General features: G+C 51.9%; 3 protein-coding genes across 11 annotated transcripts in view; all 3 read left to right on the top strand.

The window, feature by feature from the left end:
- Nucleotides 1–11,259, top strand: part of HOXC6 (homeobox C6) — a 35,690-nt gene extending 24,431 nt beyond the window's left edge. For 3 of the 9 annotated variants that reach the window (XM_025045036.1, XM_015588290.2, XM_025045034.1), the window contains exons 2-3: nucleotides 9,012–9,357; nucleotides 10,090–11,259. In XM_025045036.1, coding sequence (XP_024900804.1) covers nucleotides 9,204–9,357; nucleotides 10,090–10,397 — 462 coding nt within the window. In that variant the 5' untranslated portion in view covers nucleotides 9,012–9,203 and the 3' untranslated portion in view covers nucleotides 10,398–11,259. Of the gene's footprint in view, nucleotides 1–6; nucleotides 177–3,059; nucleotides 9,358–10,089 lie in introns of those variants that run through there. The other 6 variants (XM_025045050.1, XM_015588299.2, XM_025045029.1 and 3 more) reach the window with 6 other exon arrangements.
- HOXC4 (homeobox C4) overlaps nucleotides 1–18,506 on the top strand; it is a 62,587-nt gene that overhangs the window by 24,387 nt on the left and 19,694 nt on the right. The window lies entirely within an intron of this gene.
- HOXC5 (homeobox C5) lies at nucleotides 13,096–15,830 on the top strand. The gene is made up of 2 exons (XM_006904500.2): nucleotides 13,096–14,036; nucleotides 14,732–15,830. The coding sequence occupies exons 1-2, from the start codon at nucleotides 13,583–13,585 to the stop codon at nucleotides 14,944–14,946; spliced, it is 669 nt and encodes a 222-aa protein (XP_006904562.1). The 5' UTR covers nucleotides 13,096–13,582; the 3' UTR covers nucleotides 14,947–15,830.

Here is an 18,506-nt window from a genome sequence, read left to right as displayed (position 1 = left end):
CCCGCCGCTCCAGCGTGGCCCAGGGACTGCCGGGCCGGGAGCCAGGCCGCGGCCACCGAGACCTCGAGTCTGTGGGACCTGGAAAGGGCAAGGGTTGGACAGTGGGCCAGTGGAGGGAACCCGGAGGCCTGAAAATGGGAGCCTTTCTCCTGGAGTAATGTGGGAACCGCCGACCGGTGAGGCCTCTATTTCTCTTTCGCCTGTGTTTTGTCTGACCCCCGCCGTTTGCCCTCCTCCCCGCAGGTGGCCGCACTGTCTGGGGTGGCACAAATCTCCTTTGCCCTCAGGGAAACAGTTTCTGGAGAAGGCCACTCAGGCCAGTGGGGATTCACCTGGGATATTAAAGGGCCCCCTCCCTTTGGAGGGGTGGGCCTGGGCAAGGCTGAGCTATTTCTCTTGGCATACAGAGATCTAACCCAGTGCGTTGTTGGCGGGATTTCAGGGTGTTAGGGTTCGTGGCTGACGGGTTAACAACACCATCCTGACACATACTTATATAATATTTTTATCAATTGATTTTCTGTCTCTTCCTGGCTAGGATCCTGCAGACCCCCACGCCCTTCACCCCTAGACTCATGAGACAGAAGGATGCAGAGAAAGTATAGCAGCAGTGACTGGCCCTTTTTTTCCAGTTTTGTAATATGGCCAGGGTATAAACCTGGTCCCCTAAGCCAGCTCCCTACTTCCCTCCTTACTTTCGATTTTCTTTCCCTTCTTTTTCTCCCTCTCTGGCACTCAACCAGAAGCACAAGGGGGGCCACCAGTGGCGACCCTCAGCCTCCTTGCAGGTCAAATTCCCTGTAGACACGGTTCTTAGTGCAGAGGAGCACTGCTGTGATTATCTAATAATAGCCAAGGCTGCTGAGAATAGAATCTGGCTCAAGGACTCTGCACACCCAGGGCTAAGGTTGGGCAGAGGCACTGAATCTGTGGGTCAGTGCCTGGCAACACTCCCTGGAACCCGATGCTCCCAGCATTCCCCTCTGAGCCCACTCTTTGGGCACCTTAGGCCTGCCCCTTACAGGCTTTGTCAGCCCTGCCATGGGCTGTATTTCATGCGCCAGTTCCTAGCAAAGGAGAAATGGGCAGAGCAAACCCTTTCTCTCCCTTGTCTGATAGTTGTGATCCACAGGAAGAATGCAACCTTGTTTTCAGAATGCGGCTTTGTTAGGTTTGCTGTTGTGTTCCAAAACCAGGCTGGGTAGCTTTATACACTTATTATATACAGGCTTGAATGTACAGACTCAGATTTTTGCATGAATATATATAGACTCGAATTTCCATGGTTAATCATGTATTACCATGCCTATATTTGCTCAAACACTGTTTTATGTGCATGTGAAATTTCGTTAACCCTCACTATATGCGCATGGGCTCAAGGGGGTACTGGGTGCACCAAGAAGTCCCTCTGTGCATGCTCTGCTGGAAATGTCTCCGTGCTGAAATCGGAGTATGCGGGTTCCAGTAACCAGTGGATGTCACAAAGGCTTTTCTACCTTATTGCCTTTGCTATCCAAGCATCGGGGCTGGGGAAATACTGATCCCTTCTGCTTTCTCTCCACACCTTCCCCCAAACTTCCCCAGCTCAGAGACTGTTTTACCAGGGGAAGCCCAGTTGTGTTGAAAGTGAGTTCTGTGGGAAACTCGTGGGTAAGGTGGGGCTGCCAGCAGTCGGCTGGGCCCTGGTGCTTGAAGCCTTGCTGGGACAGTGAAGGGGATTGAAGTGGTTAATAAGGTGGCCTCTGAGCAGTGGTCTGGAATGGCTGCCCCTAGGGTACATGGAGAGGCCAGTTGAGAAGGTGCCAGAATAGGTAGGGGTGCGGTGAACATCTGTCTCTCGGCCCTGCTCACCTTATCAGTTTACTGGGCCCAAGATTTGCCTACGTCTTCTGCGGGGCAGATTAGAGGCTAAGTTCACCAAATACCCAGATGATGAGACTTTGTTTGAATTCTGTCTGCTACCTGAGTTGGGGAGAAGGCTGACCGGTTAGTGCCAGAAGAGAAACTGGGTCTAGCTTCCTGTGGGCCTGGAGTGCTGAGTGTGAGCCATGGCTGGGAATTAACCAGCCTCCTTTCCTAGCCTTTCTTCCTTCTGGGGCCATGGAAAGACAGAGTAGGGTGGGGGGAATATAAATGATAAATAGTGAGAAAACCCATAAAAGAAAGTAAGGACAGGAGAGACGCTGGCGGGGTTTTCCTCCACTCCCTAGGTGATCAGGTCCAGACATGCTGCGGGTGCGGAGTCTTGTAGCTTTCTTCCACCTTATCTCCGCTGGCACCAAGAGCGGCCTCGCGCACTCTGGGATGCTGGGGTGACATTACCCCCAAATCATGTCCCTCCTTTGGCCCACGGCCTCTGTCATGGTGCTGCAGCCGCCCCTGTTTATTGTGTCTGTGAGGAGTTGTTTACTTGTTTTGTCTGCTGCCACCCTGTGTCAGAAACCCGCCAAACCAGCAAACTCACCCAGGAGAACAAAGTGCAGCGTTATCCAAACTCCCTCCCCTTTCCGGCACCCGCTCCCGCCATTACCTCCTCCCTCACTCTCCCTTTCTGAGAGGAGGAAGCAGAAATTGTCCTAAAATCAGCAGCTGTTTATAGGGTTGGGGGAATTATGGGGACATCATAAACCTCTGGTGTCCTGGTGGTGGAGGGACTTCAAGTCCTCCCTTTGCCTCAGCTTTTCTTCCTTACCCCCTGGCAACTGCTTGTTTTAAGGGGCCACAGTCACTGAAAAAGTCGAGCCCCCCTCATTCCACTCCCCCATTCCCCCACTCCTTTCTGCAGGAGTTTTCCCTGAGACACAGGTTGTTAGGTTTTAAATCAGAGTAATGTTGGCGGATTCATAAAGCCAGATAAAGCATGTCGTTCTTTCCTCACCCTCCCTTCTCAGCCCCCCAAAATAGCAGTGAATTTAAGCAAATCCTACAAAATTAAATTGCCCCTTCGCTAAAGATCCTATAAATCTCCCATCCCACCAGGTGTAGAGTCGGAGAGGCCGCTGTTCGCCTCTAATTTTGCTCCTGGCTATCAAATCTAAAAGAGTATCATCGAAGTAAGTAATATTCTCGTTTCTGAAATTAATTTCCCCCTCCCCATCTCTCTCCCTCTTTTTGCCAGTGCAGATTAAATAGTTCTTTCAGATCTGCAAACAATAAAGGATAAAATTATTTATAGGGAAATGAGGACTATGTTTCATTGTTGGCTTATTGTTCCAGAACATAATAACATTTTATTTTCAAGTGGGAGAACTTAGACCAGTGAAAGAAGAAGGGGAAAAGGAAAAACAAATAAAGGGAGGCAGGGCACCCACACACAAAACTCCTGCTGTATATAACTTTTATGACATTTACAATTTCCTCATGACAACTCACGGTGACGTCATAAATGCCACGTTCTTGAATTTTACAATTCTCGTAAACCTCCAAAATGGGTATAAGCAGTGCTTGCTCAGTGTGGAGGGGTATTAGAGAAGCCAGGGGGATCCTTTTAGCCTCATTCTGGGGGCCAAAAATATTCAGAATAGTCTTGCTTTTCATTTTTCCTCTTGGACAAAGCAGGACCACTTTGCTTTGCCTCCCTGAAATGTCACTGGAGTCTGAGTCCCATTCCCAATGGGATTGAGATACTGTGTTCGAAGGCTCTCTGCGTGCCCCCTCCTCAGCTGATAATCAGCTGCTTGGGATAGAAGTGGAAGGCTTGGGGGCAGGGCCCCAAAACCCAGAAATAATTCCTTCTAGAGGGAACCAACTGGGGCTCAGGGCTGAGTGTAATGGGACAGAGACGCTTGGGACTTGTTTTACTTTTAAAACCTTCAGCCAGAGAAGTGAATTGAGCAGTCAAACAAATGCTGATGTGGGAGTTGGTGTCTGCTGATGGTAGCAGCAGTAAGTGGAGTGGTAATAAAGAAAGGTTAGGCAGAAATCTGGAAAGAGAGGAGGAGGAAGGGAAATACGATGTGAGTTAGCAAACCCCTCTGTGTACCTTTCTTCTCTGTTTAATGGCAAATAAAACAAAAGCAGCTTGGGCAGACTCTAAACCTCTTAGCTCAAAAGAGGAGTCACCAGCCCAGGCCTCTGAGGTGTTTGGGGCAGTTCTCAGATGCTTGACATGCCCCATCTGGCCTCTTCCTCCTTCCCTCCTCCCTGCGGACCCCCAGCTTCTTCAGCTGGCCAGCCTGGGCCCTGTCCCCAGAATATCAGCACCCCCAAGTGGAATCCATTTCCGGGTTGGGTGTGTCAGATTTCCTTTTTTCCCAAGTGTCTCCATGCCTGAACTTTGAAAGGGGGAGTATTCTTTTAAGGAATGCAATGTGTATATGGGGAGGTATGTGCTCAGACAACTTCCCTCACCATATCTGTGAGAAACTAGGGGCTCCTAGGGTGAACTATTCTTTGGTATCCCCAAACAGACCCAGTTCCCCGTGTTCAGGTTCTCTGGCAGACTGATAGACTCTTTGCAATCCTTTTGCTCCGGATTCTGTGGAGATCAAAGGAGCTCATGCACAAAAACACTAGGCGTTTGGAGTAGGATTTATTCATTTAATTTTTAAATAAAAAATCTAATCATAAGCCAGTCGGGCCAACTGAGCAGTCGCTCTAGAACAGCAAAGCCTTAACCAAACAGTGCGATTGTGAGGTGAGCTGAACAATTATTGAAACTCGGCTTTCTCTGCAAGAGGGATTTCAGCCCTCGCCCTGTGGCACAAAAGGGGTCGGTGGGGCAACCACTCCTCTCCCGCTCTGGGAATTGAGAATTGGGAGGGTAGGTCAGGCAGCTGCAGTGGCTTCCAGGCAGCCAACTGCCCAGGCCGAGCCCTGAGTCCTGCAGCTCCAATGTCTCCGTCCCTGAGCAGCCTCCGGAGGCGCCGAGCTGTAGTTGGTGGCGCCGGCAGCCAGGAATGGAGTTTGTGTATCTGTGTGTGAGGCTAGGTGGATCACAGACATCCACGTAGAGATGGAAGATCTGGGGAAAGAAAGAAGACTGGCAGAACGCAAACTAATCAGGACCTCTGGAAAAGACTGCTCTCAAATAAAAATTCCAGATCTCATCCCTCTCACTTCAGATACCCTTCCCCAAGAAACTAATATATTTTCTAGAGCAGAATGGAAAGCAAAGGCAAGCAAGGTGAGACCTGCCCATGAACCCCTTTCAGGCTAGAGTCCAGTCCCACCCATGTTCTCCCCATTTCAGATGTACACAGGCCCTAGTCCCTGGCCTGGAGCAGTATAAGTCTGGAGAAGGAGCGCTTGACTCACCCTGGGAGACACTCTCAAGTGCCCAGTCTCCAATGCAACCCTTAGCCTTGGGTGACTCCAGGCCAGTGAATGTACCCCACTTAGGCCCATGGGGAGCCTGCAGTAAGTTCCTCTCCTGTAATTAGCGCTCATGAAAAGCATGTGATTTGGATTGGGGGGGGAGGTGATCTGGAGCAGCGAGCAGAAACTTTCCCTCTTTATTCCTGTTCTGTGTTTTTTGAATTCTGTTTTTGAACCCACTAATTATAGCTCCCAAAGCGAAAATCTGCTCTCGCCGACAAACCTCCTCGGAATGCCTAATTCCGGAGGCCGAAGGGGCAGAGCAACTCGGAGACCTGCGGGCCTGATGGGGGGTTTTCTCTGATTCTCTAGGCTTATTATATGGAAACAAAGAATAAGTTCCCCCCCACCACCACCTTCCCAGAATTTGTGCATATTTACAGAGCTCAACTGCAGTTTTAATAAAACATCTGTTCTTGCTTCTGTTGATGAGTTTCCATAATTGTTTTCAGACAAATTTAACAAGAAAATATAAATATATTTAGAAAAATCCAAGTCCCAACTTTCTCCCCATAGACAGTCGTTCTTTCACTAAATAAAATAAAATAAATATGAAATGAGAAAAGGAAAATTTAATCCAATGGAGGGAAGATCGGGCTCATCTGACCTGCTCTCCCCCCTTGGAGCGAATCCTTCCAGCAAATTTCAGCTGCATAATTAAAGATCTTACTGAAAGAAGAAGGCTTCTTTCCCCGGGAACGGAAGGTGATAGGACAGAGTGTGTTGGAAATTCATTTTGGGGGAAATTATTTGTGTTTCTGCTTCCCCTTCTCTCCCCCTTCCAGCATTTCTGCCTTTTTCCCCCAGCAGCTGGTTTCTGTTCATTATAAATCCGGGAGACCTTTCAGTCTCTGCCTTCTGTTTAGGGACGTAATAAAACACTTAACTTTCCGGGGCTGAGACTTACATTCTGCTCCTCAGGTCGCCTGCCCCCACGCCCACCACCTTAGGGCCCCAGTGGAGACTCTCCCCAACTTTGGGGCCCTTTTCCCCTCCAGACTTGGTTTAGGAGGGGCTCAAGGAAATCCAGGAATCTGTGCTAGGAAGCTGCAGCACGTGCGTCCCCAGAAGTCCCTTCTTCCAAGATCCTTCCTTCTCCCACCCACCATAAAAGAGATTTAAAAATACATAGAAGATCTACGCATTGAAAGCGAAACCTCATTAAGACATCCTATCTTCCATCATTCAATTTGTTGTACATTGCAACAATTTAATATCTTGAAGGAAATATCACTGACATGATTTATCCCTCTAGCAATCTCCCTCTGATATGGAGGCGGGGAGTTACTCTTTCTTCGGCCTATTCTACGTGTTACACACTACCTTTAGGGAAGAATTGAGGCTGGGAACTCTGTGAACGGCTACTTGTGTCAAGGGGTGCACTGACTTGTTCCTTAGCTCAGCCCCCTGGGTCTCCCCACTCCTAGTTTTCTCTCCCTCTCCCTCTTGCCCTCCAGGGGGCCTGGAGCCCCAGCCAGCTGGTGGAAACCTCTGTCCAGGCATGCCATGAATTCGAGGACAGCTGGATTCTAGAGTAGAAAGCAATTCATGCTGGTGTCTGTTTGTGTATCTGCCATGTCACCCCAAAATGAGACAACTCATCTCGAAATTTCTTTCTTAATTTAAGAACACTCCTCTACCTTTTCACCTTCATCACCTGGGAGAGAAGAAAGTATGGTCCAAGAGGGGTAACCTTCGTAATTATAGGGGTCTTTCCCCTACCTTTCTAAATACCAACAAAATTTCCTCTTTTCTGAAGGATTGGGACTGTTGTTTTTTTTTTTTAAAGCCAACGCAAATTGTCTAGCAGGCAGACTCTTCAGTTCCTAACGAGGTTCATGTATTAACTAACATGTGTTCTCCACCAGCTCCTACACACTGTCTGCTTTTGGGTTCGAAACTTTATTTTTCGCCCCTAGCGACACTCCAGGGAAACCTTAATGTTACAGAAGATGAATAAACGAGTTTTTTCCCAGCGTAGTCCCGTTTATGGCTTTATTGCTACCCATTGATTACTCCGCTTTGTTACACAGAAGGAAAAGATCATAAAATCCGGCGACATCCGGGTCCTTGTTATAGCCAATCCTCTCCCCCTCCCCCCAAAAATGATGGGGGGAGGAATATGAGCTTCGCTTGCCCCACCACCCCTTCTTTGTCAACTCAAAGCATTTTCAGCCTGTGCCACAATATCAAATTAACTTTGGATTAATCAGGAGAAAAATCCCATCTGCACACTTTCCGCTGTTTCAGTTCTTCCACTGCGGCTTCCACAGAAGCCTCGGACTCAACTACCTTTTCCTAACCTTCTCTCCCTTTTTCTGAGCCACAGGGTGGAAAGAAATGGGGGTAGGCGCTGCTAAGAGGCTGGGCCCTACCAGGTGTGACTGGCCCTTGGGTGAGAGCTCCCTAAGAATGCTTTGCTGGAATCTCCAAGCCCCAAAGCTCAGGTCCAGGGGCGCCTCCCTTGTCAGGGCAGAGGGCGGGGAGGGGGCAGGGAGTTTCTGACCTGTACAAGGGCTTGAGCCTGCAAGACGCTAACAGTCTATCAGAACTCCACCAGCCTTCTCTTCCTGGCTGGATCTTGTGTGAATTACCCCACTGTCCCTAGCTGGCTCCAAATCATAAATTCTCACCAACATAAACAGGAGTTGATGTGTCTAGAAAGACTCCCAGAGTTCTTTCTTCTTCCTTCCTCCTTTCCTTCCTTCCTTCCTTCCTTTTTCTCTCTTACCTTTTACTTTTTTCTCTCCCCTTTCTTTTGTATTTTTATACATTATCCCTATTTGGGAAAAATGCTGTAAGAGTTTCTGCCAAAAATGAGGTCCTGAGAAGAAGGCAGAGAGGGGCTAGCAGGGGGGATAAAAAGGCAGATGCCTGGCCCCTTTGCCCTGCTCAGCTCTGCCACTTTACCTTGAAGTCTCACCCTTACCCCTTGAGACCTGTGTGCTCCCCACATTCCCCCTACACCTAAGACTCTCAGCCACACTCTCCTTCCTCTGAGTACCATGTTTTATGCAATTTATTTCTACTTTGTAGTTTTTTTAAAAAAATTACTGGGAAAAAATATACTGGTTTGGCAAGGAGGACCCACTTCACTGAGTGTCAAACCAGGATTTCCTGTAGGATTTCTGGGGATCCCCCCTGAGCTGGGAAGGAGCTTCTCTCATGGAGAAACCAGGATGCAATTTTAGAAGGGGGCAGATATAAAAGGTGAAATCAGATCGAAAATACAGGGATTTCTCTAGCCCTGGCTCTGGCCACTGCACAGCAAAGTTAGCTGGAGCTGAGAGATTTCCTGGGAAAGCAGCTCTCCTTTCCTGGGCCCCAAGGCCCTGCTCACGGACATTCACCCTTCCTTCACCTCGAAATCAGTTCCCTTATGTATATATATTTTAAAGAAATCCAAGTCTTACTTTCAAAGCACACACTTAGTCTCAACTAGGGAATCAACAGAAGCAGAAGCGATTTTTTTCCCCCTTCTTGACATCTGGCTTGCGATTGGCTGGAAGGGGGTCAGCTGACTTTGTCATTTTGTCTGTCCTGGATTGGAGCCGTCCCTATAACCATCTAGTTCCGAGTACAAACTGGAGACAGAAATAAATATTAAAGAAATCATAGCCCGACCAGGTAAAGGCAAAGGGATGAATTCCTACTTCACTAACCCTTCCTTATCCTGCCACCTCGCCGGGGGCCAGGACGTCCTCCCCAACGTCGCCCTCAATTCCACCGCCTATGATCCAGTGAGGCATTTCTCGACCTATGGAGCGGCTGTTGCCCAGAACCGGATCTACTCGACTCCCTTTTATTCGCCACAGGAGAATGTCGTGTTCAGTTCCAGCCGGGGGCCGTATGACTATGGATCTAATTCCTTTTACCAGGAGAAAGACATGCTCTCAAACTGCAGACAAAACACCTTAGGACATAACACACAGACCTCAATCGCTCAGGATTTTAGTTCTGAGCAGGGCAGGACTGCGCCCCAGGACCAGAAAGCCAGTATCCAGATTTACCCCTGGATGCAGCGAATGAATTCGCACAGTGGTGAGTTTTACAGCTCCAAGATATAAATTAAATAAACTGAACTGGCTTTATGACCGGCTTCCCTAGAAGAACGGGCGGAGAGAGTTTTTTATGGCCCCATAAAAACAATCACGCTCGTCTCCTCGCCGACGCCGAGACAGGGCCCCCTCTTCTGCCCCCTCTGCTAGCCTCCCGCTTGCTCACAGGAGCCTGGCCCCCTCGGCCCCTGACGGATTGGAAGGCTCCAAGGCGAGCTGAGGGGGCAGGAACAGGGCAGGGGATGAGGGGAGGGGGTAGAGGATGGGGGAACCCCAAAGTCGACTCAGGTTGAGGAGAAAAAAGGGGGAAAGGACGGAGCAGAGAAGTGGGGAGAAGTTCCTAAGGAGCTAGGGTACTTGGGGAGGTGGGGGGAACCCAGTCATTGAGAAATGGGGCCCTCATCCCCAGTGTTTGAGATTTTTCAAAAATCAGCTTTTAGACTTACAGCTTTCTGCCTGGTTATTGCCCCCCCCCCCCCACACACACACACTCTTTGGGCCGCACACTTACCAACCTATGGTGGAAACTGAATGAAGTTGGGATCCTGGTTATACCCCCAGTGGGGGTGGGGCCGGGCACAGGGGAGAAGGCTGGAACCCAAGGGGGCCCTGACCTGCTTGCCAACTTGGGAGGGTCAGGACTTCGCTAGGCTAAATCGTCTGCGGAGGAAGCCTTGCTGATTGTTTTTAGTGTGTTTTGTGCCCGGATCTCTAGGGGTCGGCTATGGAGCGGACCGGAGGCGCGGTCGGCAGATCTACTCGCGGTACCAGACCCTGGAACTGGAGAAGGAATTTCACTTCAACCGCTACCTAACACGGCGCCGGCGCATCGAGATCGCCAATGCGCTCTGCTTGACCGAGCGACAGATCAAAATCTGGTTCCAGAATCGCCGGATGAAGTGGAAAAAGGAATCTAATCTCACGTCCACGCTCTCAGGGGGCGGTGGAGGGGCCGCGGCCGACAGCCTGGGCGGAAAAGAGGAAAAGCGGGAAGAGACAGAAGAGGAGAAGCAGAAAGAGTGACCAGGACTGTCCCTGCCACCCATCTCTCTCCTCCTTCGCTCCCCCACCTCCCTCCTAATCACACACTCTGTATTTATCACTGGCACAATTGATGTGTTTTGATTCCCTAAGACAAAATTAGGGAGTCAGATATGGACCTGAAAGTCAACTCTGGATCCCCTCCCTCACCGCACAAACTCTTTCACCATGCGCCTCCTCCTTGATCCCTCGCTAGCTCGTTCTCGGCTTATCTGCAAGCCCTTTCCCCCGCCCAGGCCTTGGGGTCTCCGTCCCTAAACCTCGCTTTAGACTCCACAGATCTCCCTACAAATGAGGACTTGGCCTCCCACCCCCTTGGTGCTCCCCGCTTCCGTCCCCGCGCAAAGAGCCGGCTCCCGGGCCCCGGGCCTCCGCTCCGGGGCCTCAGGGCCCGGCCTCGCTGCAGGGGAGGGCGGGAGGCCCAAGGAGGATGCGTGGTGGCCCCACAGCAACCCCCAGGGCCTCCCCGCAGTCCCTGCCCGACCCCTCTGCCCCAGCAAATGCCCAGCCCAGGCGGATTGTATTTAAAGAATCCTGGGGGTCATTATGGCATATTACAAACTGTGACCGTTTCTGTGTGAATATTTTTAGCTGTATTTGTGATTTCTGTATTTATATTTATGTTTAGCACTGTCCGTGTTCCAATCCCATCTTAAAAAGGGGGAAAAAAAGAGAGAGAAAATTACAAAAAGGAAGAAAAAAAGTGAATGACATTTGTTTAGCCAGTAGGAGAAAAAAAAATAAATTAAAAAAAAAATCCCCTCGTGTTACCCTCTTGTATAAATCCAACCTCTGGATCCGTTCTCGAATATTTAATAAAACTGATATTATTTTTAAAAGTTTATATCGGGATTTCTGTTAATTCGCTCTCCCGCCAGCCTCGGGGTGAAAGTTGGAGCAGGCTCCCAGCGCTCCGCGTCTTCTTGCCGCCTGCAAGCCCCCAGCCCCTGCACTATCCTTTCCTGGAGTGGGGCGCCAGCCCTGGCCTCCCCTTCTGGTGATCGCGCTGGGGTGCTGAGAGGTCTCTCTGGGCTCCTGACGCGGAGCAACACACTCACCCCGCAAAATAAGGCCGCATGGGATTTCCATAGGGGTTAGGGGGAAAGCCGGGGTTAGTCGGATTGGTCTTCAGCCCCACAGAGGCCTTTCTTCCTGCCTGTGATAGTCTGGGGTCCTTGTCTTCTGAACCCCGAGCCTCAAAAGCCAGAACAGCAGCATTATCCAGGCACCAGGGTCACCCCGCCCACTCCCCGAATGAGGAGGGGGCGCCCTGTGAGCGGCCCCCGGCCTGCGCCAGGCCGACTGTTGCGAAACGTGGCGGAGGCAAAGAGCGGAGGGGAGAGTGAAGACCGCAGGATTTGAGTCTTTCGCCAGGGATTGAACGATTCAAGGACATCTCGAAAAAGCAAGCCTGGAAACTGAGCTCTCGTCTGCTCTGGGACTCCTGACATGGCTGGGACAAAATTCCTTCTTCCTTACAGCTTTAGCCCCATTCCGGTTCCTCACTCTTTCTTCTCCCCTGAACACCGCGAGTGAGGAGCGCAGCCAGGCCCTAACCTTTCCCCGGCTCAGGCCTTCTCTCCCTAAGTCCAGACAGAAACCTGAGTGGACCTAGGGGGTGAGGTAGTGAGGGGGTCTCCCGGAGGGAAAAATCCGCCAGAGTTTTCCAGACGTTCCAGATCCCCGCCAGCGCCCCCTCCAGCGCCTCCGCCTGCGGGGGGGGCAGGAGGGGCCTTCTCCTGGCAGGGGCGGAGATTTCCTGGGGAGAGGCAAGCAGGAAAGAATAAGACTTGGGGCTAGGGGAAGGGGGGTCGGAAAGGGGCCGAACGGCTGCAGAGACCCGAGCCACGGGCTGTGAAGGTTGCCCTGGCGCCTGCCCTGCCGACCCCCCATCCCCCTACCCCCAGCCAGGTCCTTTCTATGCTTTCACATAGCTCAGAAATTCCTCTCCGGTGGACCTTCTGGATCCAGGTTCCTAGAGAACCTAGTCCAGAGGCCTTCCCCGCACAGGGCACAAAACAGGCCTTTTCCTCTGCCCTACTCAGATTTTTGGAGGCTTGAATCTTGCTTCTCCATACCCTCAATTAATATCTATTTTCGATCCAAAATATCTGGCATAGGGTCAAACATAGGGAAGCACAGCAGTCCTCCAGGCCATTGTGCCTGGTTCTACACACACACACACACACACACACACACACACACACACACACACTTGAAAATTGCCTTGTTGCCACTTGAGGGTCTCTGGCATGGTGAGGAGGTCTACTCAACTTTCCTGCCTCCTCATCTCCAGGCTCTTCTCTCCCAGAGTCCCCAGCACTCTCAGTCTCATGACCACCTCCCCCCTACCCCCCATCTAGTTCTGCCCACCCAGGATCCCTCCTGGCCACCTCTCCAGAGACTTGGTTCACTTTCCCATGCTGACAAGAACCTCCTCAGCAATATCAGGGCCTTGGAACCTCCAGGGAGAAGTCTCCACCCTTGGTATAGAGAACCTGAGATAAGCCCCCTCAGATGTCCAACCTGGGCAGGGGGCCCCCCACCTAAATCCCCTTCCCTCAGCCATTTTTGAAGATTGGAAGGCTCTCAGGGTGGAGAGGATAGAACTATCCGTTATAAAAAACAACGTTCATGCATCCTAAATGAAGCCTCATCATTCCTTAAATACAATTTAAAAGGCCATTTCAGGGGTTTGTTGCAGCAACAACCAGCTTCCGCTCTGCAGGGTAGAAAATCTAGCGGCCTGGAAGGCAAGTCTGCGCGCAAGGCTGCAATTCCTCCGTGTTGGCACCAGGTGTCGCTGTGGGCTCGTTGTCCCGGCTACCCCCCAATTCCAAGAACCATTTTTTTTTCTCCCCCTTCTCTCTCTTTCTCGCTCACTCCCTCTCCCCCTTGGTTGGGCTTTGCCAACATATCAAGATGCGTTTCGCCGGCTTCCATCACTAACCTCCCGGAGGTCATCAAGCCAAATTTATGAGTGGCCGCTCAAGTCACGTGACTCTATTTAAGGCTCCCTTATTTGGGAAGAGCGCATAGGATAAAGAAAGAGATATCTCCACCTATAAATTGTGCACTTTGGAGAACAAAAAACCCCTCAACTTCAAAGAGTCACAAATCACCCTTAATCAAAAAGGGTGCAGAAATTTTTTTGGGCCCTCCCCGCCATGAGCTCCTACGTAGCCAATTCGTTCTATAAGCAGAGCCCCAATATCCCTGCCTATAACATGCAAACTTGTGGGAACTATGGATCGGCCTCAGAGGTGCAGGCATCCAGGTACTGCTACGGTGGATTGGACTTAAGCATCACTTTCCCACCGCCTGCGCCTTCCAACTCTCTCCACGGGGTAGACATGGCTGCCAACCCCCGGGCTCACCCCGACCGCCCCGCCTGCAGCGCCGCGGCCGCTCCGGGACACGCTCTGGGCAGAGATGAAGCGGCTCCTCTGAACCCCGGGATGTACAATCAGAAGGCGGCTCGCCCAGCGCTGGAGGAGCGAGCTAAGAGCAGTGGGGAGATCAAAGAGGAGCAGGCGCAGACAGGGCAGCCTGCCGGACTGAGCCAGCCACCGGCCCCGCCACAGATTTACCCGTGGATGACCAAACTGCACATGAGCCACGGTAAACTTTAGGACTTCATTTTGCGCGCTCGGGTCCGCCTGGGTTTTATAGGCCATGCGGGGCAAATAAAGAAAAAAAACCTGCGGCCATAAATTTTACGATCCAGGCATCAATGGCTCGTAAAACTGTCCACTAAAAGGCTTAGAGGCTGTGTGCGCCCAAATTTACGACGACATAATTGGATCATAGGAACAAAACGTGTATAAAAGGCAATATTCAATTTTTGGGGGAGAGGGAGGGAGTTAAAAAAATAGAGGGATTTGAAGGGTGAGGAGCGCGGGGCTCCAGAGCGGGGATCCCCCCGTGGCTCCCTCCCTCCCCTGTGGAGCCGGCTCGGCCGGCGCTCGCCGCTCCGGAGGATTCCAGCGACTCGGGAGGGGCGGGAGGGGGGTCCCCGGTGCTCGGATCTCGAGGGTGCTTATTGTTCGGTCCGAGCCTGGGTCTCCCTCTCCCCCCACCCCTCAGCCACTCCGGCTGCTGAGTGAAGGCTGCGGCGGAAAGTTTCCTGCCTGGGCAGAGGCACCTCTCCCGGGGCTGGCCTGGGCCGGGCCAGTCCGCGGCCCGCCGGGCCTGTCTCACCCTGCTCGCCTCCTCGCCCTTTGGCCGTGGGTGGGGGCCTGGGGCTGGGGTGGGGACCCTGGGGCGCTGCACGCTATTCACCCCTTCCGGCTTCGGGGGGGGATGTTATGTTCCAGAGACGGACGGCAAGCGGTCCCGAACCAGTTACACGCGCTACCAGACTCTGGAACTGGAAAAAGAATTCCACTTTAACCGCTACCTCACTCGCCGCAGGCGCATAGAGATCGCCAACAACTTGTGTCTCAACGAGAGACAGATCAAGATCTGGTTCCAGAACCGCAGGATGAAGTGGAAGAAAGATTCCAAAATGAAAAGCAAAGAGGCTCTTTAGAGGCAGCAGGGAGGCCCGCCGAAAGCACCCCAGCCCGCTTCGCTCCCTGCGCCTTTCCTTTTCGATTTTCCTCTCTCTATATTTTGGGGCAAGGGCGGTGGCTGGAGCACCGACTCCAGGGCCGCACAGACAAAAGCGCTATCCCTTGGCATTTCGCATCCCAACCGACCCCAGGTTCCCACGGGGCCGCCCGCGCTGTCCGGACTCCCCTCAGTTCTGCTCAGCATTGGGGTCCCAGGGCAAGCTCCGCAGGGGTTCCCCAGGGCTGTGGCTTACGGGCTGGAGCTGACCGAACCCCGGCCTGGGCCACCTCTCAGGCTTCCAACCCCAGGATGGCCCGTCCGAGTTAAGGTGGGCCCTTCCGGCGCCCCAGGCCCCGCGCCCCGATCCTCTGGCCTCGCCTTCTCCTTTGTTCCCAGTTTAGGCTGGCCAGGCAGCTTGGGGCAGGCAAGAGAGTGGTTATGCCTGAGGGGGTCCGGCGCCGGACTTGGGGTGCTTCCTTATAGTGACTAACTCAAGATATTCATTTTATGATTTGCATATGAAAAGGGGGAGATGACTGAAAGTCCGATAGGGCCCTTTGGTTGCCCTAACTCTCCAAACCTTCTGCCCTAACCCCAAAGCCTGAGAACCGCTCCAGCCCGCATCCTCTGCATGCACTCTTAGGCCTTCAGTCTCTGACCACTAGCTAGCTCAACTATTGGGGTTCCCTGCCACAGGACCCTAGCAAGTGGTACTAGAGGCTCCTGGCTGCCTAGTAGTCCTTGCCGACTTTCTGTGCCCTCCTGCCCCATTGCTGTTATACAACTATTTATTGACGCCAGGTCTTTCCTGAAACTATATTTTGTCATATCAAATAAAGACAAAAAGAGAACAGGACTAAAGATGCAGCGGCTCCTCTCTGTTTGGGGCATGTATTGGGCAAAAGTGTCTAAATGGGCTGTGGGATGTAGGGAGAGGGCCACAGCCCTTAAGCTTCTCCTTTAAGGGAATTTATAGGAGTTTCTTGGGGTACTGAGACAAGGGAGGTGAAACTGAGTTCCTATCCTGATCCTTGGTTCCAAGAAGGGCCCGTGGAGGAAGGGGAGGACACCCAGGACACCTGTACTGGTGACTGTCCAAGGCATTCAGGCCTCTGCACCCCATTCTCTTCTTGGCTGGGTGGATTTGAATCTTCTAGATTGGCAGCGGCCTTCACTGCATGCCAGAACTAATCTGCAGGGAACTTCTGGGCCTCTGACTATCTCTCCCAGGACTAAGTGGTCCCTGAGGGCCTCACTGGATGTAGAGGGAGGACTGAGCGCTCAGCCTAGGGGTCCATTTGGTCCCAGCTTCAGAAAGAGCTGATACTGCTTAGTAAAGGGGTGCTGGAGGAGTTGGAGGAGGTGTGGCTCAGCTTTCTCAGATACTGGGAGAGAGGGAGTTGGGAGAGCAATCTGCAGCCTGTACCTGCCTAGCAGGAATCTTTCAGACTGTCACCCCTACATTCTAGGGCCTAGGCCTTTGCTGGACAATTAGCTGGAAAAGGAGCCACATATACCAGTGCCTGAGTCGTGTCTGTTTGCCATCATTTATCTCAGTCTCTGGGATTTTGTGTTGGGGAAGGATGGGCTAAAGGGACGGGGAAAAGGCAGATAATTCAGGTGGTGCCTGAGGCTGGCCTAGGCCCAGGCTCTGCTCTGCTCCAGACTCTTGGGATGGGATGGGGGAGGAAGTACTTTATAGGAGAAACAAATGTGGGAAGGGTCCATAAAACTTTACTGCATTTCCTCTCCTGCCTCCCACAATGGGGTGATTTCCTGGAGCCAAGCCTAGGCCCCCCACATTGGTGTAGGGAGAAAGGTTCAGGAGCTGGGTAGAAGGCTGCTCCAACAGCCAAGAGAGAAAGTGAGCAGAGAGGCTCTGGAGAGGGACAGGGGAATATTTATGGTTATTAATCCTGATGCTCCTTGGATTTATTATAAGGACTAACTTCTTTTCATCCTACTGCCTAAGCTACCTGTTTGTCATTTTTGAAAAGATCCAAGAGCCTTTCTTCACCCCATGCCTAGCACATAGGAGGTCTCACTGGTTTATTGAACTGCACTCATTGCTACTCTCCTTCACATTGCACTCAGGCCAGGTTAGGGCACCCGGTAATGTCTGGAGGAGCCACTAGCACACAGCAGTCGGCCCAGCCCAGCACCAACTCATCTCCTCTCTCGATCCCCCCCCCCCCCACCGCCCCTGCCGCCTGTCTCAAATAAAATGTGTAATTTTCTTCAGGGAGTTATTTTAATTTTTTCTCCATGCTGAGTAAAACTATTGGGTGAGCGGTGAAGCGTGGAGAAGCACCGGCATCTCCAATGGGTAACAGTTAACTAAGAAAGAGGCTGTGGAGCCCAACATGGCCCGCCCCAGCCTCCCTGGCTGTAGAGGTCCTGCGCTTCCACCCTGGGGGATACACTGCCTCAGAGGGAGAACCAAGGGCTTTGTCAGAGGTGGGGGCAATGTTGCTCAGGCCCACTGGGCAGGGCTAACCAGCCCCACCGGTACACTGACTGCTTCCTCCTCCCAGGGTTTAGGCCTCTCTTTTCTGAAGAGCTGGAGGACTGACTCAAGTTGGCCAGGCTTGGGTAGATGCAGCCATGCCTGCCTGTTTCTCCCCTCCTGTCACAGGCTGCAAGTCTGCACCCAGATCCCAGCCTCTGCTTCAACGGCATTAGCAGCTACAACCTAGCCAGAGGCCTCGGACCTACTCCCCCTGTACTGGGAATGGGTCCGGCCCAGACCATTGCTTTCTCCTTGAGCAGAGGTTACTACTTTGGAATCTGGAAAGCTTCCCCCACCAATCAGTCTCCTGGAACAATCTCTAAGCACCGGGTTTTGGCATTGCTCTGGGGGTTAGTGGAGGGGCTTCTGAGTCCCAAACAGAGACCATGGAGCCTGCCTTTCCACTTTGCCATGAAACCCACCCCCTCTGGCAGCGAGAAAGAACGGGAAGAAGCATGACTTACCTTCCCGGGGGAGTGGAAAGAGAGGGACACGGCCCACTCTGAGCAATTAGAGGAGAGAGGAGGAAAAAATATAGGAGGAAAAAATATCAACACGACCTCGAAGTCGACAGGTCCTTATGGAAATAAGTAAATAAATAAGGATCCACCCTCTCCCCCCTCCCCACCCTGCAGGGGGGGTGTGGGGGTGGGGCAAAGGAGCAGCACAAGGGCTTTTTAGTGTAACTGAGCATTAGAGAAATACTAACAGCTTCTATGTGAATTTAGGAGTTTGAAACTTTTGGAGGTTATTTATGTGAATGGCCTGAAGGCAAGCCCGTGAGTGGCTCTTGGGGGACCACGTGATGTCATTAAACCAAGTTTTATGGTGTAGGGAGAGCTGACAAACCCACAATATATTTACATCATATATAATCTTAACTGTCCAGCCACGCAGCTGCTGGTGAGGTTTAATGCTAGGACAGAGGACCTGGCAGTTAGAGGGGATTACGGCGCTGGGGATGATGGTGAGAGAGGTTACATCTTCGAAAATGAATCCCAGGCGAACGCTGTAAGTTAATATTCTCT

This window comes from Pteropus alecto, unplaced genomic scaffold, assembly GCF_000325575.1.
Source record: "Pteropus alecto unplaced genomic scaffold, ASM32557v1 scaffold220, whole genome shotgun sequence".
NCBI lineage: Eukaryota > Metazoa > Chordata > Mammalia > Chiroptera > Pteropodidae > Pteropus > Pteropus alecto.
The sequence above is the reverse complement of the archived record's forward strand: the minus strand, read 5'-3'. Positions and strand labels throughout refer to the sequence as shown.